Source organism: Peromyscus californicus, unplaced genomic scaffold (assembly GCF_007827085.1).
Source record: "Peromyscus californicus insignis strain IS unplaced genomic scaffold, ASM782708v3 Scaffold_15__1_contigs__length_86483966, whole genome shotgun sequence".
NCBI lineage: Eukaryota > Metazoa > Chordata > Mammalia > Rodentia > Cricetidae > Peromyscus > Peromyscus californicus.
Window position 1 is genome coordinate 57,282,982 of NW_026294447.1, and position 27,920 is coordinate 57,310,901.

Sequence of the window (27,920 nt, forward strand, 5' to 3'; positions counted from 1 at the left end):
CAGAAGCAGCAGCCTGCTTTGGAGGAAAAGGTATTCTCTAGGCTACACAAGCTTCTAGAGGGATCAGGCTTAGATACCCTCGCATTCCAGGTCTGGGAGTAACCATGAGTGGTCTTCAGTGTGCACTGTAGGTCAGCCATTGGCCACAACAGACAAGCACTACACACCAGCTCACAGGCTCACAAAGAGGCCTTTATTATCTAGTTCAAATAGACACTGTCACAATCTTATTTGTTACTCCTTTTACTAAAATAGTTCAAATCAATGCTTTTACCACACTATCAAAAGTTCTATTTTTTTTTCTCTCCACAAATTAAAGTGGTTCAATAGAAGGTAGAAACGGCCAAAGTCCACAGGCTCCAGCTCTGTACACAGCCAGGCAGGAGGGGGTAGCTGCAGATCTTACCACCACCAATTCCTATAGAAGACTGGCCCAGGGCCAGGAACCAGGCGTTCCAGTCCCTCCCAAAAGCAGCACACTCTCCCCCACAGTATGAAAATATACACCTCTGCCACTCTGCAGCCATGCATTTAGTTTGTTTCTTTAAAAAAAAAAAAAAAAAAAAAAAATCAGTAGTATGTATCTCCCTCTCAAGTTTCAAGAAAGAAAAATGAAAGGTCACTTTCTCTTTAAACACTGGCTTGGCGGCTGTTTAACGTGAATGAAAATGTGCTCAGCAGATTCTGACTCCAGGGTAGGCGAGGCCACCTGGATGGGGCCGGGTGACCTCCGTCACAGTGGGAGGTGGAGCCAGTGCAAGCATCTTGTGAGCTTGAGATGGAGAGTCAGCATTGCAAAGGCTAAGGCTCCAGAAACGGGGGGTCCCAGAAGACCACCTGCCCTCCCCAGCCCAGGGCTCACCGGTTTGCTGCTAGCCCCTCCTGGCTGTTAGGTTTGAGATATGACACAGACAGTCCTAGAGAGCTAGGCCAGTGCTGAAAGCTGGGGCATAGCTTTGCACCACCCTGCGGAAAGACAGAGGGGTTCTCCAAGAAATGTTCTTTGGATTCCCATGATGCCTCTGCAGCATTAAAGACGGGCTCACACCTCTCCGGAAAGGAAAGGTGGCTTCTAGGCTTTTCTTTCTTGGCCAGTCTTCAGATCCCAGGAGTCCTTACTTATTGCTTAGGTCAGTGGTGGCTAAGCCATCCTGATACAAATGTAACTGCCTGGGACTCCCAGATGAGGCTCCCACCTGTGTGGACCCATACACCTCAGCGTTATTCTGGGATTCCTTGGTCTCAAAAAACCAGGAAGGCTCTTTCCTGCCCAGCAGCCCACTTAGCAGAAATCACTGAGTACCAGGGCCAGCGGGTGGGGTACCAACAAGTTAATCACTTTACCATACATCAGCTCTTCTAGAAAGAGCTTCCCAGTGTCCCATAGCCAGAGTGGTAGGCCTGGTCCCCACAGCCCCTGCACAACACTCCCTGGGCACACCAAGGGCCATGGGCCTTTCCCCTGAGAGTGTGGGACCCAAGGGTGCGGGCAGCAGAGGTGGTGGGAACAGCCCAAGGTCACGGGGCCTTGGCTGCGAGGGGAGTAAGGGTGCCACCCGCCTTCTTGGCCTGTCCCCTTTGCTCATGGGGTGTGGGTAGGGCCTGAAGGAGGCCTGCCTGTGGTGAGAACAAGCTCTTTGGTCTCAAGTGCTTGCTGCATGAGACTCGGAGTACCATTGAGTGAGGAAGTAAAGACATGATCCGGGTGATGCCAGCAACATGGCCTGGTCCTCCCCCAGGTGGAGATACCGTCTGCACATGTCACTAAAGCACCCACTTCCTCGTTTTCCTCACACCAGGTTAGAAGACATCCCTGTCAATCGTGTCACCGTTTGGGGCATAGTCGTGCACACGGAAGCACTTATTTGAACGCCCCGGTCCCTAGGGAGGAAATGAGGCTCAGAGAGGTGACCCGTGGGGAGACAGCATGGCCAACAGGCCAGCCACTGTCCTGCCCGCCTAACATGTTCCCACTAGGTCACCATATGAGCTCATCAGCTGCGAGAGAGGACAGAGGCCCACCAAAGTGGGGTGGTTTCTAGAGTGAGCAGAGCGAGAAGGAACCTCAGCCCATCTTTTTACTAGGGGCCCAGAGAAGCTGAGTGACTTGAAGGCCACACCGCAAATTAAAGCCAGAACCAGGTCATGCCCCTTCCTTCCCAAGGAAAACTCATCAGGGGCGACTCCTGCTGCTCCTTCCATGGTGACCCAGGATGTACCTGGGTTGAGGCTACACTGACAGTGACCTAGTACCATGGCCCAGTTCTTCCTGCCCAGAGAGAATGCTGAACTCAGCCCAGACCCTCTCCAGGACTTCCTATGTTGCTGTAAACCAGAAAAGGAAACTCGCAGGAGAGACCTAAGAGACGGCTAAGCCTGGCATGGGCAGGGAGACGTTGCCAGAGGGGTGAACGCTAAGCAGCAGCAGCTGGCACCAGAGTGGCTAGGTACTGACCCCCAGGTAGCAGAGAACCCTGAGCTCCCAGCCAGCCACGGACACGTGGGAGCCAGTGCTCCACAACCCGGGGTCCTGGCTATGGCAGGGTAGCAGCAAAGTGCCACCTGTGTCACAGTTCAGGCTCTGGTGGCCTCTGTCCAGTGTGAGGGACAGCCAGGGTGGAAGGCTTGATGAGGGACTTCCACTAAGCGCGGGACAGCCCCAGACAGTCAGTCCCTGGGCCTGGAGTCTCAGAAGCTTCTTGCTATAGTGGAACATGGAGCTCAAAGAGGGAGCCAGGCTGCCCGGCCACTCTGCTGCAGCAAACAGCCCACTGTTGATCGTCTTCCCAAGGTTTGCTGGTGAGGGAGGCAGGAGGTGGAGGAGGCCTGGCTGTCAAGTGTCACGCCAGGGCAGCCAGGGTGGGCCATGTCCTATGTACAATTCACCACAGAGAAAGACGGTGCTAGGCCAGAGTTTCTGCCACGTCTAGGGCCTCAGACTCCAGACAGGGCCAGTCCACATCCACGGAGGAATGGCCCTACAAAGGCCCCTTGAACTGGTTCCCAGACAGGTGCTGCCGGATGGAGGGCTTGGTGCTGGCTGCATCTCCCAGTTTCCTCCAGACCACCTGTGAGGAGGCACACGGTGTGAAGTGGAGGGCTCACCCAGTCCTACCCACTGGCCTCACATACCTACTGCCTTACCACCCTGCAAAATCACCCATGTCTTCAGAGCCATGGAGCTGGGAGAGAAAGCTGAGGCCACAGGAAGGTGGAGGTGCTGAAACTCGGCCTTTGCCCACTGTCACAGTTATGCCTGACCCCCAAGCAGGCCACTGCTAGGTGTGAGCTCATCCCTGTCGGTGTCCATTGGGATCCACAGACTCAGGAAACAGTATGAGGTGCACCTCAGGGCATCCCACCCCACCTAGACCCCAGGTTCAGAGCCTGTGAAACCCCTTTCCTGCTGGCTTCTGTGAGGGTACAATGGGGAGGCAAGCAGTAGTTGGGAGTTGAAGATGAGGCTCTCCCACAGGGCAGAGTGTTCCATGTGCACGGCCAGGTCTGAGCACTAACTGCAAGGCCACCAGGGGGCACCAGTGAGCAAAGAAACCCAGGGCCCTACACTTGGGATGAAGCCTGGAGCTCAAGCTCTGTCTAGAGTCCCGAGTATGGCACTACTGGGAAGGGACAGATCTGGTGAGAGGTCAGGGGCCTCTCCCAAAGGGAAGGCATAGTAAGTGGTAATAAGCCAGGATTCCCAGAGCCGGTCCTCTTCCCCCAGGCATAGCTGAGCAAGTGAAAAGCAGGTAACCACACTCCCAGGGCCCAGCCCAAGCCCCAGCCCCAGGAAGTGCCTCACATTGCACATCTCTCGAACGATGGCCTTCTCTTTCTCACTCAGGTCCTCTTCACAGCTGTCTTGAAGCTGCCGGTCGAGGTTCTCATGTACTTCCAGAACCTGGAAAACAAGTGTCAGGTGGATGCCAGCAAAGAGCCACTAAGCAAACTAGGGAGGTTGGACAGGGACTTCGGGTGGACTTGCTCTAAGCGCCACAAAGGGACGCGACAGCCTGTACCCCTCCGTGTGGGACATGGCAGTCTCCGCTAGCAGCCATTAGGACTGAGAGTCCACGCAGATGATATACATATAAAGGAAGCCAGGAGAGCGCTGGAGTACTACTGGGTTCGGGTACGCAAGCCCACTCTAGACAGCGGTCTCCTAAAGCCTGTCTGCTTGTATCTAGAAGTACCCACCCCGGCTGGCACTCTCCTTGGCCTCCCGTACCATGTGAGTTTCCCCAGCTGCAACACCTCGGGCTGAGCAGACAACGGACACACTCAGGACCACGCCCAGCACAAGTCCCATGGTGCTCCAGGCAACCGTGTGCCCCCAACCACCAAGCAGCAGTTTCCCACCCCCCACTGTTCAACTGCCGTGAGCTCGGAGACAGAGCACCTGTGGGGACCAAGGTCCCATGATCCTCTGGTCCCACCGTGCATTTTACCTTCATGGCGTGCACAACAGCCTCGGGCTTCTGTCCTGCCGAACTGTAGACTGTGGAAGGGGGCGAAGGCAGCTCGGGGGCAGGGCAGGCTGGGCCCTGGGGAGAGAATGGCACATATGAGACCCCTGGCTGGGTCCCAGATGCCTGTCACTGGGGGGGGGGGGGGGGGGGGCGCGCCAGCTTGGGTTACATGGAGCTAATATCCACACAAGAGGAAATGGGGGGGGGGTTGAGGGAGTTGGAGAAGAGGCATGGGTGAGAGCTGGGCATCCTGGAGCTCTCTCTACCTAGCTAGTCCCCATGCTTCTTGGTCACACCACCTCTTCTGTAGATTGCCTGGTGGCTTGCAGAGCCAAAGGTATATGGAGGGAGGGGCTGTGTGTGTGAAGGGGTATGGTGATATTTTATTTGTATTAAAATATTATTTGTATGTTAATAAATAAAGTTGCCCGGGGGTCAGAGCTATTAGCAAGCCATAGGAAAGCAGGGCAGTGGTAGTGTACGCTTGTAATTCCATCACTTGGTAGGCAGAGCTGGGTAAGTCTCTGTGTGTTCAGGGATACAGCCATTATTGGATACACATGCTTTTAATCTTAATACCAATCATGGAAAACCTGGAGGCCTATACAGACAGGCTGTGAGGAGGCGGTCATGTGGTTGGGTTTACAACCAATGAGAAGGCAGGACAGGAGCTCTATATAAAGACTTTAACACAGGGGTAGCTCTGGTTCGGAGAGGTAGGACCACCGCAGGAGGAAGGGTAAGGTTTTAGCTCTTAGCTCTGACCTCTTGGCTTTCTTCTTTGCATTGGTTCTGTGTTTATTATTTAATAAGAAGGTTGGATACATCTACAAAGGGGGGGCTCTGTATGTGAGGGGGAAAGACCCTGTATGTGTGGGGGGTAGAAGACCCTATATGGGGGTGGGGGAAGACGACCCTGTATGTGTGTAGGAGGAGAAGACCCTGTATGGGGGGGTGGGGAACACTGTATACTGTTCTTCAGATGAAGCATGGGCATCTCAAGAGAGCCAGAGATTCATGTTACTCAGCAGGCTGACGAAGGAAGGGCTGGGCTCAAGCCCCCCTATCCAAGTTCAAAGCGCACTCAACCCTCCCAAGTCCTGCTCTCACCCCTTGCCCTGGCCACCTGGGTAGTGAACCAGCCACTAGCCACATGTTCAAAGGTAAGAGTAGAAGACAGACCAGGCTGGGCCAGGAGGGGACCCTGCCTGTCAGAAGCTGAATGTCTGCTAGAGTACGTGACCCAGCCTCCCTCTGGCTTCCCTCCCTCCTGCTGGCCACTAGCAAGGGGAGGGCTTCTGCCTTGGGCTATAATTATGGACCACAGGGCAATAAGAAAACTCCAAGAAGTGCCCCAGGAGCAAGTGGCGAGGGAGTGTCCTGCAACCCAAGCACTAGATGGCTATATCCTGGCACCTGGGGATCAGCCTGAAGACACAACTATGCCCTCTGCAAGACATGGACCCTGAAAGCTCCTCCCAGCAATCAGGGAAGCTGAGCCAAGAGGGCTGTCCAGCCGTGGCCATTCTACTAGACCATCACACAATCCCGGGAGGGGCCTTATGGTTGTCCTTTTGCCCTCCACTGACAGCCTGGCCACCAAGCCCATTTCTCTCCAGCCACTGGGCATGGATGATCCCCAGGACCTCATAGGCCGACCCACTCCTGTTTTCACCAACCAGTGCCAGCACGGGCGTGGGGCTCTGCCCCGACGGGGCTTGGGATCTAGGAAAGCCAACGTTGGCCATGGTCCCTTTAACTGGCACTTGATTCATGCCTTAGCCTGCCATTATGAGCCTCAGTTTCCTTCCTTGGATAAGAGAAAGGGTCTGATGTCCTAGGAAGCATGCAGAACCCTGGAGAATGCCCAGTGGGTGTGTCTTTAACTCTACCCAGGCTGTCTAACTGGTAAATAGGAAAACCGGATAGGGAAAAGGAGTGAGTGAGTGGTCGGGGATATATTACCCACAGGGCTGCAGCCCAAGATAGGATGGACTAGAGCAGAGGTCACACTTCCCTCACTGGCCAGTAGAGGGTGCCAGTCAAATGAATAATGAGGTCCTAGCACCTCATCCTGGGTGAGCGGTGCCCACACCCCTCCCTGTGGGTACTGCCACCCTGTCCCAGGGAAGACCTTATATCCCAGTTCACCCTGATCCCACTGGCCTACTTTCTCATCTGTACCGGTTTCTAACTGACTGCTGTGGGCCCCTCCAGGAAGCAGCAGCAAAAGAAATGCAGGGGACGGGTGGACAGACTGCTGTGCCGTCCAGCCCTCCTGGCTCAAGTCACCCAAGCCGTGGGTGTCAGGAGGGCAGGACCTGGGGCTCTGAAAAGGGTAATGGCCACTGCTCAACATTTAATGACTGATGGAGAGTGACTGACTGATGCACTGGGTTCACATCACTCGGGCCCTCTGAGGCCTCCCAATCACCAAGCACCTGCCCTGGACACATCAATCCTGCGTGATTACATAAACCCATCTCACAGATGAGGACTGTGAGCTTGCCCGAGTCAGCTGGTGCACATCGATCAAAACCTGGAGCTCGGGTCTCTGCTACCCCAGAGTTGATACCCAGAGTGTAGAGACCAGCTTTTCCCAAGATGCCTGTCCAAGCCTGAGTGCTCCTCCTGTCAGGATGCTGGGATTACAAACCACTTCCTCCCTAGGCTGGCGGCAGAGAAGGGGGGGAAAGTCCCTCCCTTTTTATCTGGGGACTTTCCACATTTGACCTTTTCCTGTTGAGCCCTGTGCATCTTCTTCCCCCCCCACCCCACCCGAGCTGAGGACTGAACCCAGGGCCTTGCGCTTGCTAGGCAAGCACTCTACCACTGAGCTAAATCCCCAATCCCAAGCCCTGTGCATCTTAAGGAGGCTGGCCCCAGTATGGAGGAGGCAGTGACCCGGCAGTACCAGTGCTGAGGGCCAAGGTGACCAGTCAGGTCCATAGCCTTAACCTTTGAGCCTCTACCCCTTGCCTTCAGTAGCTTCAGTAACTGCTCTGGCTGGCATCCACGGGACATTCCACCCAAAGGCTGCCTGTCACCTCAGCTCCCCCTGGCCCTCTGCCCCTTGGCTTACTATCCTAAACAGGGAAGATGATTTGAAGGTCTTCAGTTCACAGAACTGAACATGGAATCGAAATATCCCCTGATCCACAACCACACTGACCCTTGACCTCCAGGCCCACTTGGACACCAGTATGCCCTTGCCCATGAGGCCCTGTAATCTACTACAGCTCTGGAAGGACCTCTTCCTCCTCCCCAAAGCAGTGTGACAGCCCCTCTTGTGGGGTGAGGCACAGGATCCCCTCCCCAAGGCTTCCACCATGAAGCCTTCCAGAACCTTCCCCTCACTCTGCTAGCCTTCTTTCAGCACTGTTAGAGCCTGGGGCATGTCCTCTAGAGGCTGTGAGAAGCGCGCTGGCACCTGGCAGGCTGACCCAGAGCCAGAGCCAGCGCTACACCTCACAGGTGCAGGTGATTTCAAAGTCCTCAGTTCACACCATTCAGCATGCTGTTCTCCGGCACGGGAATGGAGGAAAGCAGGATGCAGGAGGGCCACAAGAAGGAACACCTGAGGAGCCGGCCCCAGGGTGGCATCACTTAGTGCTCTGAGCCCTTCATCATGAAGCAATTAGAGCATCATTTGGCCACGGAGCTCCTGGATAAATATTTGCATTATGTGCAGTCTGTGGGCTTGGCTACCTGCACAGTGTCAACAGGTGGAGAAGGCAGCCAGGCTTCAGAAGAAAAACCACAGAGGATAGTTACCAGGGGTAGCATGAGTCCTCCTGTGCCAGTGCTGTGACCCACCAAGGCCACAGAGAAGCCAAGGTCAACCTTGTTGGTCATCATGGGGGAAGACAGAGCAGGAGCTGGACCCACACACTGTCCAGGAAGTCCCTCCAGATGCCCATACTGGAAGAGGCTAGCACACAGGTGTCAAGTGTGTGACCAGCCACAGGGACTCCCACAGGGGTGCTCCTTCGCTGTCCCATGCAGAGGTGTGTGGTGGTATTGTGTTCCCCAAAATATTGTGTACCTTAATAAACTTATCTAGGGTCAGAGACAGAACAGCACTCACACCTTTAATCCTAGCATTCCAGAGACAGAAATCCCTCTGGATCTCTGTGAGTTCAAGGCCACACTGGAAACGGCCAGGCATGGTGACTCACGCCTTTAATCCCAGAAAGCGAGCCTTTAATCCCAGGGAGTGGTGGTAGAAAGCAGAAAGGTTTATAAGACGTGGGGGCCAGAAACTAGAAGCATTTGGCTGGTTAAGCATTTGGCTGGTTAAGCTTTCAGGCTCTGGAGCAACATAGTTCAGCTGAGATTCATTCTGGATGAGGACACAGAGGCTTCCAGTCTGAGGAAACAAGATCAGCTGAGAAGTTGGCCAGGTGAGGTTAGCTGTGGCTTGTTCTGGTACTCTGACCTTCCAGCATTTACCCCAATAACTGGCCTCAGGTTTGATTTTATTAATAAGAACTGTTAAGATTCATGCTACATCGGTGAGAAGGCAAACTGCATCCCACAACTCTCTCTCTCTCTAGTCACACAGGGGTGACAGACATGCCTACCCAGAGTGTGACCCAGAAATGGATGGTCACTTCCTGAAAGCTGGCTCCAACTAGGCACCCGCTCCCCATCCAAGGCAGGGCAGAGCCCAGGTGAGCATGTAGCAGATAACCCTGGAGGCCTGTGGCGGTCCCAGTACAGAGCTCATTAACTTAAGAGACTTCATCCCTCAGCTCCAAAGCCTAGGTATGCACCCCAACCCTAGATATCAGGCCAGCAGGCTTCCTCTCTCTGCTACGGACTCAAGAACACTGCAGAATACAATGTTCAGATTGACAGCCCCCTGCCATGGCCATCAGACGCCGCCTTTAAAGTCTAGCAACGTCACCTACCCAAGGCTTCACTTCTCACTTCCTCTTTGGGTCCCCATGAGGCTCCAAGGATGTAGAAGCCCAAGGTCCCTTCCCCAGGAGGGTAGAGAGTAAGGAGGTCACTCGGGGGCTGGCAGTCCAAGCCCAGGCTTTTGCCCACAGCTTCCCTAGACACACCTGTGCCCTAGACCACCCACATCCCCTGGGCTGTAACCAGCCTGTCTTGGCTCTGTCTCCTCTGGAGCTCAGAGCAACAATTCTAAAGGTTCTGGACCAGGAACACTGGGGACCTTTGGTGGGGACACTTACATTCTGCAGGACTTCCTGGTAGGAGGGCGGCAGGGATGCGAGCTGGGATTCTGAGTGGTATGGAGAGAAGCCTTTCCGCAGTGTCCGGAACTCTCCAGGGCCTGCCTGCTGCAAGGAAAAGGAAGACAGAGTTAGGTCCAGGGATGGCTGATGGATCAAGGCCCCTTCACGCCAAGACCTTGCCCTAACCCAGGCACCACTCTTAATAAGCATGTCGCCCTCTGTACAGCAACCTGTCTGCTCAAGCACACCCTCCTGGATACCTTATCACAGTTCACAGGTTGCCTCTGCCATCAGTCAGAGGACCCCCCCCCCGCCCCCCGCACCGCAAAGCAGGTCTGGGTGTTGGCCCTCTGAATCCACCTCAAAGGGCAATGGGAATAAGAAGGGAGGATGGGCAACACATGTGCTGACCTAAGGTAGCTCCCCTAAGAGTAAAAAGAAAAGAAAAAAAAAAAAATCTCTGCCAACCAGACTAGTGACCCAAGACCCAGAGATAGCGTCCCCAAGGTCCAGGGAAACCTCATGGTGGACAAGGCTTGGTCCAGCCCCACAGAAGACAGCCTTCCTTCCTAAGCCACCCAGACTTCAAAGGGAAGGAGGGAACCATGCGGCAGATAGCAACTGCAGAGGAATGTCCATAAATCAGCAGGCTGCTGAGTTCCCCAAATAAACCAGAGGGGGGAGGCCAGGCTGGCTGACAGGAAGGGGCAGCTGTGCAGCAGCCCAGATGTAAGGGGTCCCTCCTCCCACCCAGCAGCCTGCACATCCAGCCTGGGAGGGAGCCCCACATTCCACTGCTGGCCTTCTGCCAGTCAGAGGGCCTAGCCCCCATTTCTCAGACCTCCCACCACCCAACAGACACAAAGTTGGGATAGTCACTCCCCCACCATGACACCCCCCCAACCTGGAGAGCCGAGAGTCAAGTCAGAAAGGAAGTCTGTCAACAGGGCAATGAGAGGTGTACAGGGATCTGCTGGGCTGCGTTTGTCCAAAGGCCAGGGGGCAGGTACAGAGGGTTGGGGGCTGTTTCCTCAGCCTTGGGTATGACCCGAACTCACGTGGGTACCCAGAAGCCTCCTGAGGTAACACTACATGGCTCTTACACTAGGCATGTCCCCAGCAGCACCATCTGCAGAGACGTCTCCCAAAAGACCTTGTGAAAGGTCAGGCGGAACCGTGGTAGGTACCCTGACCGTGGATTTGTGTAGGCCACCCCAAGGCACTAAAGGCCACAGAAAATCAATCCTCCCTGACACGAAGGACAGATCTAGTGGAGTGCCCTAAGACCAGGTCTCAAGAAAAGAGACCGTCTCCAACTCTACCCAGTACTCCTTAACCCCACCACGAGTGACCCCTTCCACGGCCATCATACCTCCCTGAGGATTTACCCCAGCTCCACTCAAAACCCTAAACTAAACCACAGTTAGCTCTCTATGACCATAAAACACTCTCCAGCAGAGAATACCTTCTGAGAACACACTCATGAGCTCAGAATGCCCACACATAAACACACTCACGGTCCTCATGGGGGACCTTGCCCGCCAATGCTGTTCTGTGGGCACATAAAGATAACCCTGCCACCTTGACATGACTGGTGGACAAAATAAAGATACCAAAGGCAGGTTACCAGCCCAACAGAACACACACAGTGACATCCCACTTGGCCACAGAACCAGGAATGGCAACAGATTGTAGCCTGGGCTCTTTCCCGCCAGCCCAGGGCCAGGATGGCAGAGCCCGTCCTGTCCCGTCCTGTCCTGTCCTGACCCACATACAAGATTATGTTTGGGCTGGGCCTCCCCTCCCACAGCTTCTCTGGCCCTCAATCAGGCTCCTGAGCAGTCAAGTGCTGTAACTGAAAACACTGTAGTGTACTAAGGCCTCCTCCCCACCAACCCCCCATCCCCCAAGCCCCACAGCATCCTGAGTGATTTCCTTGGGTGGGGTGGGGGTTTCCAATTAGCAGCATACAACTCCCCACCCCTACTTTGGGTGAGAATCTATAAATATTTGCATGTGCCCAGGACTTTATTAGCAAGCCACAGAGCCAGGGAGGGGAAAACGCACACACACAATCTCTCATTAAGGGGCAATGTGACTAATGACGCATCAAATGAGTAACCACTGTCGCACTTAAGTCCAAATTAAAAACACTGCTAGTTGCCGCCCAGATCCCTGGGCAGAACGAAATTCCTGTTTTCATCTCAGAGGGGAAGCAGGGGCTGCAGACCCCTTGAGGTGCAGAACATTTGCCACGGTTGAGCTAAGGGCCTTCCAGGAAGCCCGCCTGCTCTGACATCCTAGATGGGGAGGTTGAGTCTCCCTGAGCCTTCTCCTGGCTGGAGCAAAGCTCACAAGTCCCTGCAGTTGTAGTAGCTAACTGTGTGTTCCTCCCTCTTTTCCGAGCACACAAGGCCATCACACCCCTTTTTGCCCATTCCTAAGACTTCTGAGGGGTGGCTCGAGGATTCTGACCTAGGAGTGAGGAGACCCCGGAGGCTGCAGGGTCCCTTTGCAATGAGACCCCAGAGCCAAGGACCATCACCTAATGCCACCCCCTCAGTCTCTGGTAAAGCCTTGGCGTGTGACCTTTGGCTATCCCACTGGAGCCAGCTGGGCCTTGATACCGCCAGACTCCATTGCCTTCCGATCCCCAGGAATAAGAGCCTTGCGGGGAGGAGCCTCACTGGAACCATGTTGGAGAAACCCTGGGGCAGGGGGGTGGGAGGGTGTCACTGAACAGAAAAGGGAGGACAGATGTAGAGAAAAGGAGGCTGCCAACCCCATGGCCCAACCACCCGAGATTCCTTGCTGGGGAAGGTGAGTGGCCAGAGGCTCCGCCAGGGACCCCTTCCCGGGCTATACTCCAGAATTTCATTCCCTGAAATGTGCCATCTTCAGGCAGCGCTCATGCATTCACAAGTGGACTTCTGTGTGCCGACCCAGTGGCCTGCCTGCAGGGGTCACCCAGACCTGAAGGCCCAGAGAGCCTCACGCTGACTCAGGAACACCCAGGAAAAGAACTCCGGGGACCACCAAGGACCTACAGCCTGGACTTGCCATGCAACTGGTGTGGGGGGCTGGGCTTTTCACGGGGGGCGGGGGGGGGGCTGCAGACTCCTCCTTCCCTGGCAGCCTCCAGGACACTGAACACATCCAGGAGAAGTGAGCTCCTGTGGCACCACAGCGGGAAGCACGGCCAGAGCCCAGGGTAGCTCAGCCCCCAGAGCTCCCTTGAAGGCGCCACTTTTTACTGCGGCTGGGAAAGAGCCGGCTGGGAAAGAGTGCGCAGGACATCAGGGTGAGACTTACCAGGTCCTCCAGGCTGTGGGTGGGGGTCCACAGGGAGCTCGGGCACCGCTTTCTACCTTCCCTATTCCCGCCCATGGGCCTGCCTCCCAGGTCTGATGACCTTCCTCTGCTGTCTTTGGCCACAAGGAGGAAGGGTTGTGGGACTGGTCACCAAAGCGTAATTAGTGGTCTGGGTTAGTCTGAATAATATACACTTGGAGCTTCAGCAACCTGACAGCGTCACTCCACCCAGGAAAACAAACAGCTCACCATCTCACTGGCCAGGCTGGAAACCCAGGGAGGACTGCAGAGGGAGGACTGCAGAGGGAGGACTGCAGGGCAGGCAGAACACGGGCCTCTAGGAAGCTGTTCTTCTACCAGGGGCAGGCAGGGCCACAGACTAACCTGGGCTCAGTGGGCCTAATCCAGAGCAAAGCCCACAAGGATCCAGACTGTCACTTGTGTCGGGTGGAATTCCCAAAGTGGGAGCTCATGGGCAGAGGAAGGAGACAAGAGCAGCAGTCTCCAAAGACGACTGGCCTCTGCCAGTGCCTGCGGGCACTTCAGGCCACGCATTGTACCAGTCAGTTCGTTCAGACCACACAGACAGGGCAGGAGGGCTTGGGGGCGGGATACGCACGGTACTCCATTGCACTGTCAGCCGATGCAGAACCTGGGCACTTTGTAACGACCTGGCTGGCATGGCCAGGCAGGCCCAGGCCCAGGGCCCAGCATGCAGGCATGCTGCTATTGAACAGTGGTTCTCAAGGGGTATGACTCTTCCCCTGGGGACACCTGGAGATGTCTGAGATATCTTTGGTTGTCACAGCTGTTGTGGTGAGTACCAGCCAAGGAGGCTTCCAAACATCCAACAATGAGCAGGACCGTCCTGTCAACAAAAAGCCACCAGGCCCGTGTGTCTACCGAACTGGAGCTTTGGACCAGGGTGGTGTAAGGCCTCCAGGACAGGAATTCTGGGGCAGGCAGCTCAGAACTGAGGGAAGGAGATGGGGGCAGAGTCACTGAAGGCCTGAAAGCTTGGGGAAGGCATCTTCCAGGGAGCCTCCCATACAGCTGCCACACAGGCCCAAAGGACCGAGCATTCTGTGCAGTCCCAGCCCCATGCCCAGGGGCTGAGATTTGATCCTGTGACTCCTGGAAGCCACAGCTGTGTCGGCCAGACCTTCGCTCCACCACTTACTGGTGTAGCCTCCTCTTCCAGCACTGCACCTGAAGTGTCTCGCTGCAGAACTGGGGTGGTGAGGGGTGGGGGGTGTCGGAAGAAGGATATGATATTCCCACCAAAACAGGCTCCTGCCTCAGGACATCCAATGACAGGCCAGTAAGAAAGGCTGGCCAAGGAATACCACCGCAGGGCTCGCGCGCTGTTAGACTGCAAAGCAGGAATTAATGCCAGCTCAGAAGGGGCAGGTCTCAAAAGGCACCTAAAGGAGGACTAGCACATTCTGGAGGCGGGCAGCTCCCAGGACGGGAGAGGAGGAGGAGGAGGAGGAGGAGGAGGAGGAGGAAGAGGAGGAGGCGGCACAGCAGACACAGCACACAGCGCGGAGCAGCCCTCCTGCCCCTCAGAGCCACTGCACACACCCTCCCAGCAGCTCTACCTGGAGCCGGCTTCTCTGATGGCCATAGGGGCGGGGCAGCTGGAAGGAAAGAAAACAGTATCACCCTGCCAGCCTGTGCCATCAGCCCAGTCCCTTTCCTGGGACAGGGACTGGCTCAAGCCGTGAGATCTCAGCTGTGCCGGGTAGTTTTTACCACACTCGGGGCCGGGATGGAGGATGCTGAAAAGCCACTCAATGCTTGAGACAACAGGGGTGGACTGAACACAGGGCCCCAGCCCAAAGCTCAAATACCTTTCTAGGGAAAACAGCCTCCTGAAGGGGCTAGGGGCACCCCCAAGGCCCCAGCCAACTCTGAGAGGCCTGGGAGACACCCAGACATGCCAACCGGATCTGCTTTCTTTCTCTCTAATCTTCAGGGAACTCATTTGCAGGCCATTAGGAACAAAGGGACAGCCGCTTTGGCTCGGGGCCCTGAGACTTCTTTCCCTTAGCACTAGATCAGGTAGAAGAGTCACCGCGACCCAGCTGGCGCCACCTCCCCTAACCCCCAGCCAGTTTCATCCTTCACATCCCGCTGTCAAACCTGGCAGAGGGACCACCCCGACCACGAGGCCTGGGACAGACAGAGTGGCTCACTCACGGGACAGCCAGATCCCCCTCGACACCAGGGACTATCACACCCTTTCAGGTCCTCTGGTGATTCACTGAGATAAGAGAGAGATAGGCCAGGGGGGAACCATCTGGAGGGATGCAGACTTTACAGTATGAAAAGCCCACCGTAGATGGGTAAGTCCGAACAACTTACTCCCTGGGCCTCTGCTTGCTAGACATACCCTGTAGTCAGTAGAGTGGCTCCCAACATGGCCCTCACTACCAGCTGGGCCACATCTGTGTTTTCCACAGCTGCCTTTTAACTCTCTGAGTGGCATGTATGGCAGGTAAATTAGTGGCCTTGTTTTACAGATAAGCAAACTGAGGCAAAGGGAGGTCACAGCAGCTGCCCAGTGTCCTCCGGCAGATAGGTGGCACCAGTGAGCCATCTTCAGGCTCTGCTCAGCGTGACTCCTGGTAGATGTTCCATAAACCTTCATTTCTGAAGCAGAGAGCAAGATGCTTAGACCCCCGCCCGGGCACCTGGATGCCTTGCCCTTCTGCTGAGGCTGGACAACAGGGTCCCTGGCAAGGAGCAGCCGGAAAGACTCGGGTCCTTGCCAAATAGCACTTCAAGCCCTCCAGAGCCATGGCACTGTACGCTCAGGCAGGGGGATAAGGTGCCAGTCCAGACATCACAGGGGCAGAACAGAAGTTCCCCGAGCTGGGTAAGAAGTCAGTGCACCATGGCAGACACCAACCAGCTGAACTGTCACCATAAAAAGGCAGCGAGAAGTCCGGGCGGTGGCAGCGCATGCCTTCAACCCCAGCACTTGAGAGGCAGATGCAGGTGGATTTCTGTGAGTTTGAGACCAGCCTGGTCTACAAAGCGAGTTCCAGGACAGCTAGGGCTATTACACATAGAAACCCTGTCTTGAAAAACCAAAAATAAGTAAATAAAAGAGAGTCGGTGAGAGCAATGACTTGAGAGGGATGGACACACGGATGGGGGCAGCCCCACCCTGCTCAGGACCGTGAGAAACAAAAAAGGAGGCTTCAACAAGGGAACCTGGATGGTGGTGGATGGCTCCTAACCAAAGGCCTGTTCCAAACCCAGAGTAACACTTCATGCAGGGACAGGAAGAGGTCACAGCCAAGACAGCAGTCGGGGCACTTGGGATAATGAGAAGCAGACAGACAGACAAGGGCTGCCCACCCAGGAGTGCTGCCGGGGCCACACCAGGCACTCTGCCTGGTGACACCACCATTCCTGACTTACAGGGAGGAAACTAAGGCATGAAAGACAAAGAGCTTGGCCTGAAGCCACAGGTTAACAAGGGGACAGAAATGGCTTGAACTCAGATCCGCCCAGTGCCCAAACCCACTTCCTGACGGTTCACATGAGGCCAGTGCCACACTGTATGCCAAACTGCCCCTCCACTCATGTGGTCAAGTCCTAACCCCCCATCCTAGCCTTAGGACGAGACCCCTTTGGAGATGGAGGCCTTCATGGAGGTGAGTAAGGTAAAGTACACTCATGAGGGTGGGCCCTCATCCAAGGTGACTGGAGTCCTTGTGAAAGAGACAAATTAGGTCCAAGACAGAAAGGGAGGAGGGACAGACACAGGGAGATGTGCCATCAAGAAGCCAGGGGAGGTCTCAGGATAACCAGCCCTGTTAGCACCCTGATCTTCAACTTTCAGCCTCTTGGACAGTTTGGTAGCCTGTGAATTCCCCCAACACTGGCTCTTGTGTGTGGAACTCAGCAGTCCACGTAAATTAATGGGGCCTCCATCCCAGGAAGCACTCCCCCATCCTGGCTTCAATTTCTCTACCCGTGTCTGGTGTAAATCACCGTGGTACCTGGCACTGTGTGGGAGAGCGTGGAGGTTTCGGAATAGAGGAGGTCAGGGGTGATTCCCAGCCGTGGGGCTGGACTACAGCCTCCCTCCACGGCCCCAGCCGCAGCTGCAGCCACAGTGGGCCCGCTGGCCTCAGGGAGAGAACACCAGGGTCGCTTGCTCTTTTGTAAGGCTGGCTTCAGGGCGGTGCTGGAGGCTTCATTTATCAGCCCAGCAGGGGGCTAACTGGAGGCCCCAGCGTCAATTACAGCGCCCCCACCCCGGGTCCCGGCTGGGCACAGAGAATCTGCAGGAAAAATGATGTGCGTGGAGTCCTGGGATGAATCATCTCGGAGGAAGCAGCTGTGTTGATGAAATTTTAAAGCCAACACGAGAAAGAAAATATGAACTGCACTACGGTAATTTAGCCTGTGAACACCCTGGCACATTTTTAATTAAAGCTATTTCGGAGTTAAATAGAGGCTTTGGGGGAGGGGGAAAGGGGGAAGTTGGGGGTAGGAGTCGGTGGAGACTCTCTGGCTGCCCACTCAAACCCCAAGGACACATCACCTTACAATATTGCTGACAATATTCCTCGTTCCTGTTTTTCGCCAGTGGGCAATTTCTCTGCTTTGCGAGGAGCTGGGGGTTTCTGTTGGATATGATTTCCTGACAGAATCATGAAATTCCACTCACCAGAGCCGAGAGGCTGAGGAGTGAGGACAGCAACTGTCCTGCCATCGCTGCCTCCTTCCTCAAGATCCCCAAACATCCTCCCCGCCCACCTCCCCTGCCCGAGCCACAGCACGGTGGCCTGTACAGACAGTGCTCCTGCTACCTTTCCAAGCAACTGTCCTTAGTTAAGTCAACCTTCCGGCACCTGGGTGAGAATCAGCTCCCTTCTGGGCCTAGGAGACTGGGTGGGGAGCAGCTGGGGGCTGCCCTGGCTCATGCACCCAGCTCAATCACGCCAGGTGTCAGAGGCACGGATGAGGCCACTGAGGCTCGGCCACCCATTCCTCAAGCAGCTGGCAGTCAGATGAGGGTAGGGACAGGAATCCACAGGAAGGAACATGACAGGAGAGTATTTGCCAAAGACAGATGAGAGCCCAGGGCCAAGAAGGCTCAGAGCAAGTGCAGACACACCTCAGGGTGTGCACACGGGAGGGTCAGAATGTAGATCAATCCCTATGGAGAGATGGGGCAGGGCTGGCCACTGCCCAGGTCTCAAGGCTCAGCCTCCTGAACAGGGGACATTAGGGAAGTGGACACAGCTGTGGGTGGGGAGGGCCACCTTGTGGGACTATGGCTGCCCTAGGAAGGGAGGAAAGAAGGGAAGGAGGGAGGGAGAGAGGGAGGGGCTGCTACTCCATGGTAGCATTCACCTGTAGTACAAGTCCATGGCCTGGTCCAACACTTGAACCTGGGGTACAGGTTCCCAGAGACAAAAGTTCAAGCACAGCCCCAACCTCTGCAGAAATAGGAGCATGAGTTGTCCTCTGATTAGACCGTGGAGCACATTTCCTGTGGAAAAGACAGCGGGAGCAGCATCCTGAACTTGAAAAAGCTCCTCGCCTGCCTCTCCACAGGAACAAAGGCCAGACGGAGGCTGACGCTGCCCTGCCCACAAAACACAGGTTCCCTCAGCAAAGCAGTGGCCTGACCCCAGGAGCGAGCACAGGAGGGAACAACTCCCTTCCCTCCAGGCTGGACATGAACCTTAAGCAGGCGCTGCCCTTCAGCTTCCCAGTACAGCTGGCACCACTGCTCCCCACAGCCCCACTACCAACCACACGCAGGGCGGGCTCCCAGAGAGCGCTGGGGTCCAGGGAGATCTGCCCCACCAGGTGAGACCATTCCAGCAGGGCGGCCTACGGCGGCGGTTACACTGTGGGACTAAGTTCACTATTGGGATATGAGCTTCCCAATAGCCACCAGTGGGCAGAGGAGGTCACGGTCTTCCTATGCAAGGCAGTGGGCATCAAGCCCAGCAGGTCACATGGCAACAGGGCCAGGCATCTGAGCTATTTCTAAGGCTGTTTCAGCCAAGGAGAGTCACTTATGGGCCAGCAGGTCTAAGTAAGAGAGGAGGGAGAGGCTAAGATTAAGCCAGGGGTGAGTGGCATCGGCTGGAGGGACTTGCCAAGCTAGGTGGGCCCAGGCACTCTAATGGGAGCACACCATAACCTCTCATCACCAGGCCCTCTGCCATCCCCACCAACAGCAGAAATGTTTGGCTCCTCCATGTCCAGTCACAGTCCACAAGAGGCTCGACACCCTTTCATTAGACACCTTTCTGGGGTCACCAAGTCCCGCTCCCGCCATCCTAATGTTCTCCTGCACAGATCCACAACCCCAGTTGTCTATGTGAGCAGGGCTGGGCCTGGGAGGCAGGAAGGTAGACCCAGTGAGGAATTGGCTAGCAGGGGACGGGGGTTCCATATGGGTCTGTCGGAGGGATAAAGTGGACCATTTTCTTCACCCGTTATGTGACCCTCATCTCTGTGGGCCCAGTGCCAGCCACAGGACGCCTGCACACACTGGGGCAGCAAGCAGCAGTCAGCATGGCTGGCGAGCCCTGGCCACCCTAGAGCCTGGATCAGAGCGAGGATCAAGCCTGTGACCAGGCTTTCTGGGGATATAGCTGGAGAGACCGAAGGGGTAGGCGGGAAGCTATGGGAGCCCCAGAGAAGCTGGAGATGGGACAGCTTCCAAAACAGTGGCCATTGGGGCACAGGAGCCAGTACCCCCATAATCCACTTACCTGTGGGGGGAGCTTGTCACCCTCCAATAGCTTCACCTTGGTCTCCAGGGGCCTGATGTAGGTGGATGAGGGATCTGAAGGACAGAGAGGAAGAAGAGGGTGTGTTAGCCACCAGTGGACTCACCCCATGGGCAGACCCCACCCTACCCTGGCACTCCCTCCATGTGGTCCCTGAAATCTGGTTTCCAGAAAGATGATGATGTGTTCCCTGGCCTACATGTCCCAGGGGTGATCCCTTCTGCCTCCAAGAAGTTTCGGGTTCAAAAGTAGTTGGCATAATATCTACAAGTAGAGTCAGCCCACCCCAGGGTCCAAAGTCCAGGAGGCCCCTCTGTACTATGTAGTGGGGAAACTGAGGACATCAGCATGGCAAATGTGATCCTAAATCTCGACAGTCAGCTTCACGGGAGGGAGAGATGCCTAGGAGATGGGGGCTTGTCTATGTGGATGTTTCCAGAAATGACTGATGTATAAACAGGAACCCACCCTGAATGTGAGCAGCAGCACTATCCAATAAGCTAAGGGCTCAGGGCTTCAAGTGAAACAAACATAGAAAAAAGAAGCCCACTACCATAGGCCTGTTTCCTCCCTCCCTCCCTCCCTCTCTCTCTCTCTCTCTCTCTCTCTCTCTCTCCCTCCCTCCCTCCCTCCCTCCCCACCCCATCCCACCCCCAAGGAGGACACTTGTGAGGTTGTGAGGACTTCCTCAATCACCAATCATGGGACCCAGACAACCCCACTTAAAACACATTCCTTACCACACTGCCCCTGCTTTTTTATCCCATCAGAAAAACAGGTACAAATCTCACTGCACACCACACCACCCCCATTCTGCTGTTCCCATCTCTGATGACCCCACGGCCCCGGGTCTGCTTCCCCAGGAGAGCAGAGGGGCAGACCAATGGTCACCAGCCTAGGCTGCAGCAGAGGGCACCTGGCTTGACGGAGTCAGGGAACAGAATTAGAAAAGGAAATAGACAAACAGGAAATGGAGGCCGCTGTAGCTAGAGTTTTCTTGCCTGGCCCACAGTCAGGACAAATCTCTCTCACCTGCTAGTCCCACAGCCGCTCAGACCCGACCAAGTAAACACAGAAACTTATACTGATTGCAAACTGTATGGCCGTTATTCATCTTCACATGGTTTATTTTTTATATTAATTTTACTGTCTCTTTAAAGACTTTATTTTTTAAAACTATGTATTTGTTTATATAACTGTATATATCACCTTTTTTTGTCTCTTTCAAGCCTACATATATTTTACACACATTGTAAACTATTACATCTGAATCTGTCTTATTGTGAATCTATTGCTTTAAACTGCAGCAGCTGTGGCTGCTGGCTCCACCCACCTCAGCTTCCCAACATGGCGGTGGTAGTTTACCACCAGCTCTGGGAGCTATTGTGGGTCTATGCTTTTATCCAAGCAGCGTGTAGCCCAGAAACCTCTTTTTTTGTTTTGTACTAGTAAAGAGTAAATCCACCATGCAGCTTAATGTGCCACTTGCAGAGGCCTCATTCCCGCCATACGGCAGGTCAAGCACACATGCTAGGAACCCACAAGTAGCTCAAACCGGCAGCTGCCACTCATTTGAGAGAGACAATTAGGAAGCTGTTTTTAGCTCCATTTTAAAATCTTTTTTCTCAGGTTTTAGGTGGAAACTCTTGCCCCACGTTGGGTGCCATTTGTAGCTAGAGTTTTCCTGCCTGACCCACAGTCAGGACAAATCTCTCTCACCTGCCAAGTCCCACAGCCGCTCAGACCTGACCAAGTAAACACAGAGACTTATATTGCTTAAACTGTTTGGCCTAATGGCTCAGGCTTCTAGCTATCTAGTTCTTACATCTTAAATTAATCCTTTTCTATAAATCTATACTAAGCCACGTGGCTCATGGCTTACCAGCATCTTCACATGCTGCTTGTCATGGCAGTGGTTGGCAGTGTCTCCAATTCAGCCTTTCACTTCCCAGCTTTATTCTCCTCCTTGTCCCGCCTATACTTCCTGCCTGGCCACTGGCCAATCAGTGTTTTATTTGTTGGCCAATCAGAGTAATTTGACATACAGACCATCCCACAGCAGGCCGCAGGGTCTGTCTCAAGCACCCTGTAAGGCTGACGGGATGGGACACCTCGCAGTCACAGAGTCACCCACAAGACAGACTTTGTACCTCTTGTTCAAGGCCACAAGGTTAAGTGGCCAGCTGGGACTCTGTCCATCTGCTCAGTGAGTCACCACCTGTATCCCCAAAAGATGCAGGATCCCCCAGGTACTTTACACTCTAACCCTTAACCTCGGAAGGCACAGGGCAGCAGACGCTCTGATCAAAGCCGGCTTTTGAATCCACCTCAGGGGACTTGAGGCTGGGGAATAAACTCCATGGGCTTCTATAATTCCTAGGTGGACAGAAGGAGCTTAGGATCTGCTGTGGACAGGACAGGGCAGGACAGGCACACCACATCAACCATGGGAACAATGAGACATCTGTCCACTCCAGCACAAGGCCAGCATGATGAGCCCACCTCTGATGTCCTCATGTCTCACACTGGTATCTTGACCCTCTCCTCCACCCCTAGCCACAGGCTCTAATAGGGAACAGATGTGGAGCCAATTGCTGCCCATCAGGAACTTAAGTCCCCAGGATGCCTAAGCCCACACAGGTGAACCCTCACATGCCTGCTGAGGGACACTTTGTTCCCCAGCGGGGCCTAAAGAACCCTCAGGAGCCCCTACCCACTCAGCCTGGGTCCACATCTGGTACAGCATCTGGTACAGTCCAGGATAGGGAAAGATGTGGGAACAGGGGTGCAGGGAGCAAGGCCCAGCCCACTCAGGGCTGGGGAACAAAAACATCTAGAGCTTCCCTCCTCCTCATTCCCAATAGTCACCTCTTAGGAATGCAGAGCCCTTTATAGAGGAGGAGAGGAGGGCAGCTCTCCACTAAGGCCTGGTCAGCCCATCCTCAGGAATGGCAACAGTACCGGGCACAGGGTGGCTCCAAGGGGGTGATGCTGCCGTGGGACCCAGCCTCGTTACACAACGCCACACAAAAGCTAGAGCTCTGAGTTTCCAAGAAGTTGAGGCATAGGTCCCTCACACACAGGAGATGTGATGCAAATAACCCAAGAAGACACGGACTACACCAGTCTCTCCACTCCCACCCTAACTTTAAAGCCCCATGAGGACCCTGGCCAGCCCCAGAGGCTGCAGCTGAAGACGCCTCAATGTTCTCACCAGTCACTCAATGCCCAAGAGCAACACCTGCATTGACGCCACACACGGGCTTAAGGGGAAAAGGCTCCACCGTCAAGGAATGTTGGGTCTAAGAGTGGAAAGGGAAACGGGGTACAAATGCAACTCCCCAGATCTTTGTGTCCTACATCCTGTCAAGGAGCAGTCTTTCTGGGACACCAGCTGTGCAGCTGTCAGTCAGGTACATTCCAAAGACCCCCCCCCCCCACAGGAGGGCTGGGGATGTGACTCACTTGGTAGAGTGCTTGCCTACCATGCATGAGGCCCTGGGTTCAATCCACAGCACCGCACACACCGCACAGACCATGTGTGGTGACACACGCCTGTCATCCCAACTGATGGTGGGAGATCAAGAGAGCAAGGTCATTCTTGAATACACAGAGAGCTTGAAGCCAGCCTAAACGACAAGAAACTCTGAGTTTAAAAAAAAAAAAAAAAATCAGCCTTTGGGACCACCCTGGGCAGAGCTTTGGAGAAGAGCTTGCTTACTCACAGAGAGGCACGAGCATTCCTACATACCTCTCTTCTGAATTCCCTGCTACATCAAATTCCCTGGCACGGCTGCAAACACACACACACGCAATCTCTCTCTCTCTCTCTCTCTCTCTCTCTCTCTCTCTCTCTCTCTCTCTCTCTCTCTCACACACACACACACACACACACACACACACACACACACACACACACAGCTCCTAGGCATGGTCCGCAACCCAGAGGAAGATCCAGCAAACAGCACCAAGTGAAGGTGTTAACTGGTGCATCATCCTTCACAGCCACAGAACCATTCAGAAAGTAAGCATGTTGCACATCCATCTCCCTCCGTGGATTCCTGATGGGCAGGCAAGAAGCCTCCAGCATTCAGCATTTACACCCTTTCAGTCAGTGGTGTGGCTGACATGAGGAACATGTGATTTTTTTTTTAACTTATGCTATTTCCGGTCAATTTTCAAATAATTCTAGAGCAAAAAGAGATCTTCCTTTTAAATTAGAAGAGTAGATTATAGTGCCTTCCCGACTCTTAGCCCCACCCCACACACACACCAGTCACTCAACTTTGAGTTCCCTGTGACCCTGTTCCCCACCCAGTTCCCCAAACGAGATTCCCTACATGCCAGGCTGGGCTCCTCGTGGGTCAGGGCAGAAAGGAAGGAGGAAGGGGGGCCTTCCAGGCTGGGGCTGGAGGGCTGGACACCAGGTCCCTGAGAAGAGGCTCCTGTTTCTCACTGGCCCTAAAACACACTCATGAGCTCATCAGGTGCCTCCCAGGCTCCAGGAGATGAGCAGGTAATTAAATTAATCCCAAGGCCTGCAGTAATGAAGGCCAGGTCACAAGGGAGAGAAACACCACTTCCCAGCTAAGCTGCGTGTAGGCAGAATGAAGGAAGTGATCACAGGAGAGGCCTGTGATGAGCTGGCCAAGGTGTGCTCTGGGACCCACCCAATCCTCTTGGCACCCATCAGTCCAGTTCTGGGAGGGTCATGGTCCAGCTCCTGTACAGCTCGATTCCTGGAAGCAGACACCAGCCCCTGCTTCTCCCTCCTCTGGCAACCTCTGCTCACTTAGGGAGCCTGTGGGAAGACCTCCTGGTGGGCACTGTTCTGGCCCGGTCTGAGGAGCCCTGGGCTTGTCCTGTGGATGACCTTCAGGCCACAAAGTCCATGAGAAGAGGCTAGGTTACGTGGTCCACACAGTCTCCTTTCCTGGCCAGAGGGTGCTACTGCACCTCCTCTGCAGCCTTCTCCTCCTGGCTCTGAGGCCATGGGCTCCTGCTGGCAGCAGCCGCAGCGGCTGCAGAGGGCTTCTCAGGAGCAGTGGCCTTCAGAGGACCCAGCAGCTGGCACCTAAGGAAGGAGGACCCACAGCAGTGACTTCACGGGGCAGCAAAGGCTTCCCGCTACTGTCTACTCAGCTGAGTCTCCAAAGGAGTCCTCAAGGGAAGCAATGGGGTCCAGGGGGTTCGCTAGGGTTATCTATCCCAGGGAGCCTGGGGAGGGAAGGAGAGAAGCAAGAGATAGAAGAAGCCAGTTAAAGGGCGGTGAAGTCAGTCAGCCCATGCACCAAGGGCTCTGAGGGGAAGGGAGGGAGCATCCACTCAGAGAGTGGATGGGGGTGGGAGGGAAGCGTGCGTGCCTCCCATGCAGAAAACCTCCTCGGGAGGGTCAGGTGAAGTGGGAGGGAGTTCAGAAGCTATGAGGGCCTGAGGAGGTGGGCAGAAAGCCAGCAGGGCCTGCTGCAGCTGAAGAGAAGGTGGGAAGGAGGCCTCTCTGGAGCAGGTTCATTCACCCTTCCTTTCTCCCTCCCAGCCCTGGACTTGCCTGCGTAGGGGAAGACACAGTCTCCACATAAATCTGGCAGGTAACAAGTGTGCAGCGGAAAGCCTGAAAAAACTTGACACATCTTTGCACTGGGACAAACCCCCCCACAACACACAGCCAGAGGGGGTCATGGAAAGTAACCGGGGCAGGTCTAGGGGGTGAACATCCCTACCCTGTTACCACAGAGCGACCACAGCTCCTGCCTGCGTTTCCCACTTCCTTTACCGGATGCTTCCTTCCTAGCATGTGCAAATCCACTCTTCTCACAGGTTCCCTCAGACCTTACACTGCATAGGGAGGCGCCGTCCCCTTTACAGAGTACAGCAACCAAGCACAGAAATAACCAGTCATGCAGGCAGGACAGGGCCAATGAGGACAGGCCCCAGACCCTCCTCCCTCTTGGGGACCCCGCTACAGAAGCTCCAAGCACCAGGGTCACCATCAGTTGTGACCTCTCAAGCAAGCACCAACAATGACCACATGGGCTTATGGAGTGCCAGCTATGTGCCTCGTAGACACCAGTCCCCACTTCTCATTGTTACACACCCCCAGCTTACAGGTAAAGGAACTGGGGCTCAGGGAGGTAGAGAGGTGGCCATAGGGCCTGGGAACAGGTAGCGAGATCTTCCTGCAAGCACCAGGGAATAGCTGCAACCTCCTCTCCCCTGGGCAGGCTTCCTCATCCTGCGCTCCATATGGCAGCAAAGGCCACCCTGACCACACTTCCTGCGGCGCTCATCCTACTCAACAGCAGATGGTCCTGGGCTGGCATTCCGGGTAGCTGATGCCCACATGCCAGGTCTGGGAAGCTACCTGCTCCTGAGTGTCCTGCTCTTCCGCTGCCGGAGCCTTTGCACATCTCCCTCGCCAGCCCCAGGCTGCTCTCCTTATACAAGCCCACTTAGAAGAACTACCAAGTTTCACAACAACTCAGGCTACTAGAGAGGGAACGAGCTCCCCATCACTAGGGGAGAGCAAGCAAAGGCTGAACAGCCTCTGTGGGGCAGAAGACTTTGGAATGCAGAAGATTCCTAGCAAGTCTGTGAGGGTACAGCCATCAAGGTTGCATAGGAAGGCGCCTCCCTTCCTCAATGCCAGACGGGTTCATTCTGGCCCCTCAGTCCCTCAGCAGCCTTCCAGGGTGGTGGCAGAAAAAACCCTGTCTTCCAGGGCAGACTGAGTGTCGGAGAGTGCAGAGCCAGACACCCAGGGAACCAGGAAAGCAATGCATCCCTGAGAAAAGGCAAAGCAGAGGAGACGCCTTCCTGGAGGAAGTGACCCCTGAGCTGAGCAGGACCCTGACAGCCAGACAAAAGGTGCAGTGTGCAGCAGGCCGGTGTGCACTGACAACACAGCCTGAGCTAAGGCAGGGAGGCGAGACCTGACGGGTACGGGAGCACCTGTGCCCGTGCCCGAGCCCGTGGGCATCGAAGCCCGTCAGTCCCCACTGCTTTCCGGCTGCCATCGCAGCCCGGAGAGGCTCGAGCATTATTTACGGATAAGGCAAGCCGTCTGGGAGAGGTGTAACAGGAAGCACCCGCCAGGCAGGTCGGGAGGCCAGGGCACCTTCCCCTAACTGCCCACAGTCTGCCACTGAGTGTGCAGGATGGTACAGGCCACCACGGCTGCTACAAAGTTCTGGTCCCGAGGGGCACTGAGAAGAGAAGCATTTTTCCCACCCACACCCCCAAGTTTCGGTGAGCACCCACGGTGTCCCAAGCTCTTCTGGGCCATCCACTGGGGTGGGAGAAGGGGTTCCCAAAGGCACTCCTCTTTCCTTTCCTCCCCTCCTGTCTCACAGCAAAATTATCTTCACAATACAAGGAGACTTTCAAACTCTCATGGGGCCCCAGGCTCTGGGTGCCCTACACTGGATTACATTACCCTTGGTCCTTCTCTCCACAGAGCACCATGTAACCACCCCCTGAGGGGTGCAAGCTGTTCGCGGGTCCGGTCTGTCCTCCACACAGCTTTGCTACCTTCTCCTGCAGCACAGTCCACTCAGGGCCCTTCAGAGTCCCGCCACCAAGTCTTACCGCCCAACTGGGCATGTTCTTGTTCTCGCTGGCCCAGTGATGTCCTGTCCTTCAGGATCAGCCTGGAGCCTCACTTTATCTTGCTGCAGGGCATCTGATCCCCACCACTGCTGCTGTCTCAGGGTGCAAGGTTCTGGCTGCCCCCCTCCTCCCCCACGCTGGTTCAGCCAGCTGTACCTCGGGTTTTCTTTTCTGAGCCTCTTTACACACTTTCAGAGAGGAAAAGTATTTCTGAATGAAGAAAACAACAACAAAAAGCCACAGACTGCCCAACTAACTGTATGAAAATTAAAAACATACTTCACCAAAGTCAGAGCCAAGCGACCACATGGCTAACGCTAGGTACAGCCCCCACTTCAGAGTGACCAATATACACAGAGTCCCTCGACTCCACAAAAACAGAACAGAGAGTCACCAAAGGAAAAAATCGAGAGGCCAACAAGGTGAGAAGACGCCCAGCTACCCATCCGTGGAGGAGTCAGCCCGTGCTAGGGAGGTCGCCTGTCAATCACTGACAGAGGTGGAAAGGACGATGCCAGCCGTGACCTACAGGGGGTGGCAGGAGGGCTGCTGGC

The 27,920-nt window shown here is 55.0% G+C and overlaps 1 protein-coding gene across 1 annotated transcript in view; it reads right to left on the reverse strand.

The window, feature by feature from the left end:
• Positions 1-171: 171 nt before the first annotated feature.
• Positions 172-27,920, reverse strand: part of Ccdc85c (coiled-coil domain containing 85C) — a 73,115-nt gene continuing 45,366 nt past the window's right edge. The window contains exons 2-6 of the mRNA XM_052738931.1: positions 19,744-19,817; positions 9,671-9,778; positions 4,449-4,544; positions 3,803-3,901; positions 172-3,068 (exon numbers count right to left, since the gene is read on the reverse strand). Coding sequence (XP_052594891.1) covers positions 2,979-3,068; positions 3,803-3,901; positions 4,449-4,544; positions 9,671-9,778; positions 19,744-19,817 — 467 coding nt within the window. The 3' untranslated portion in view covers positions 172-2,978. The remainder of the gene's footprint in view (positions 3,069-3,802; positions 3,902-4,448; positions 4,545-9,670; positions 9,779-19,743; positions 19,818-27,920) is intronic.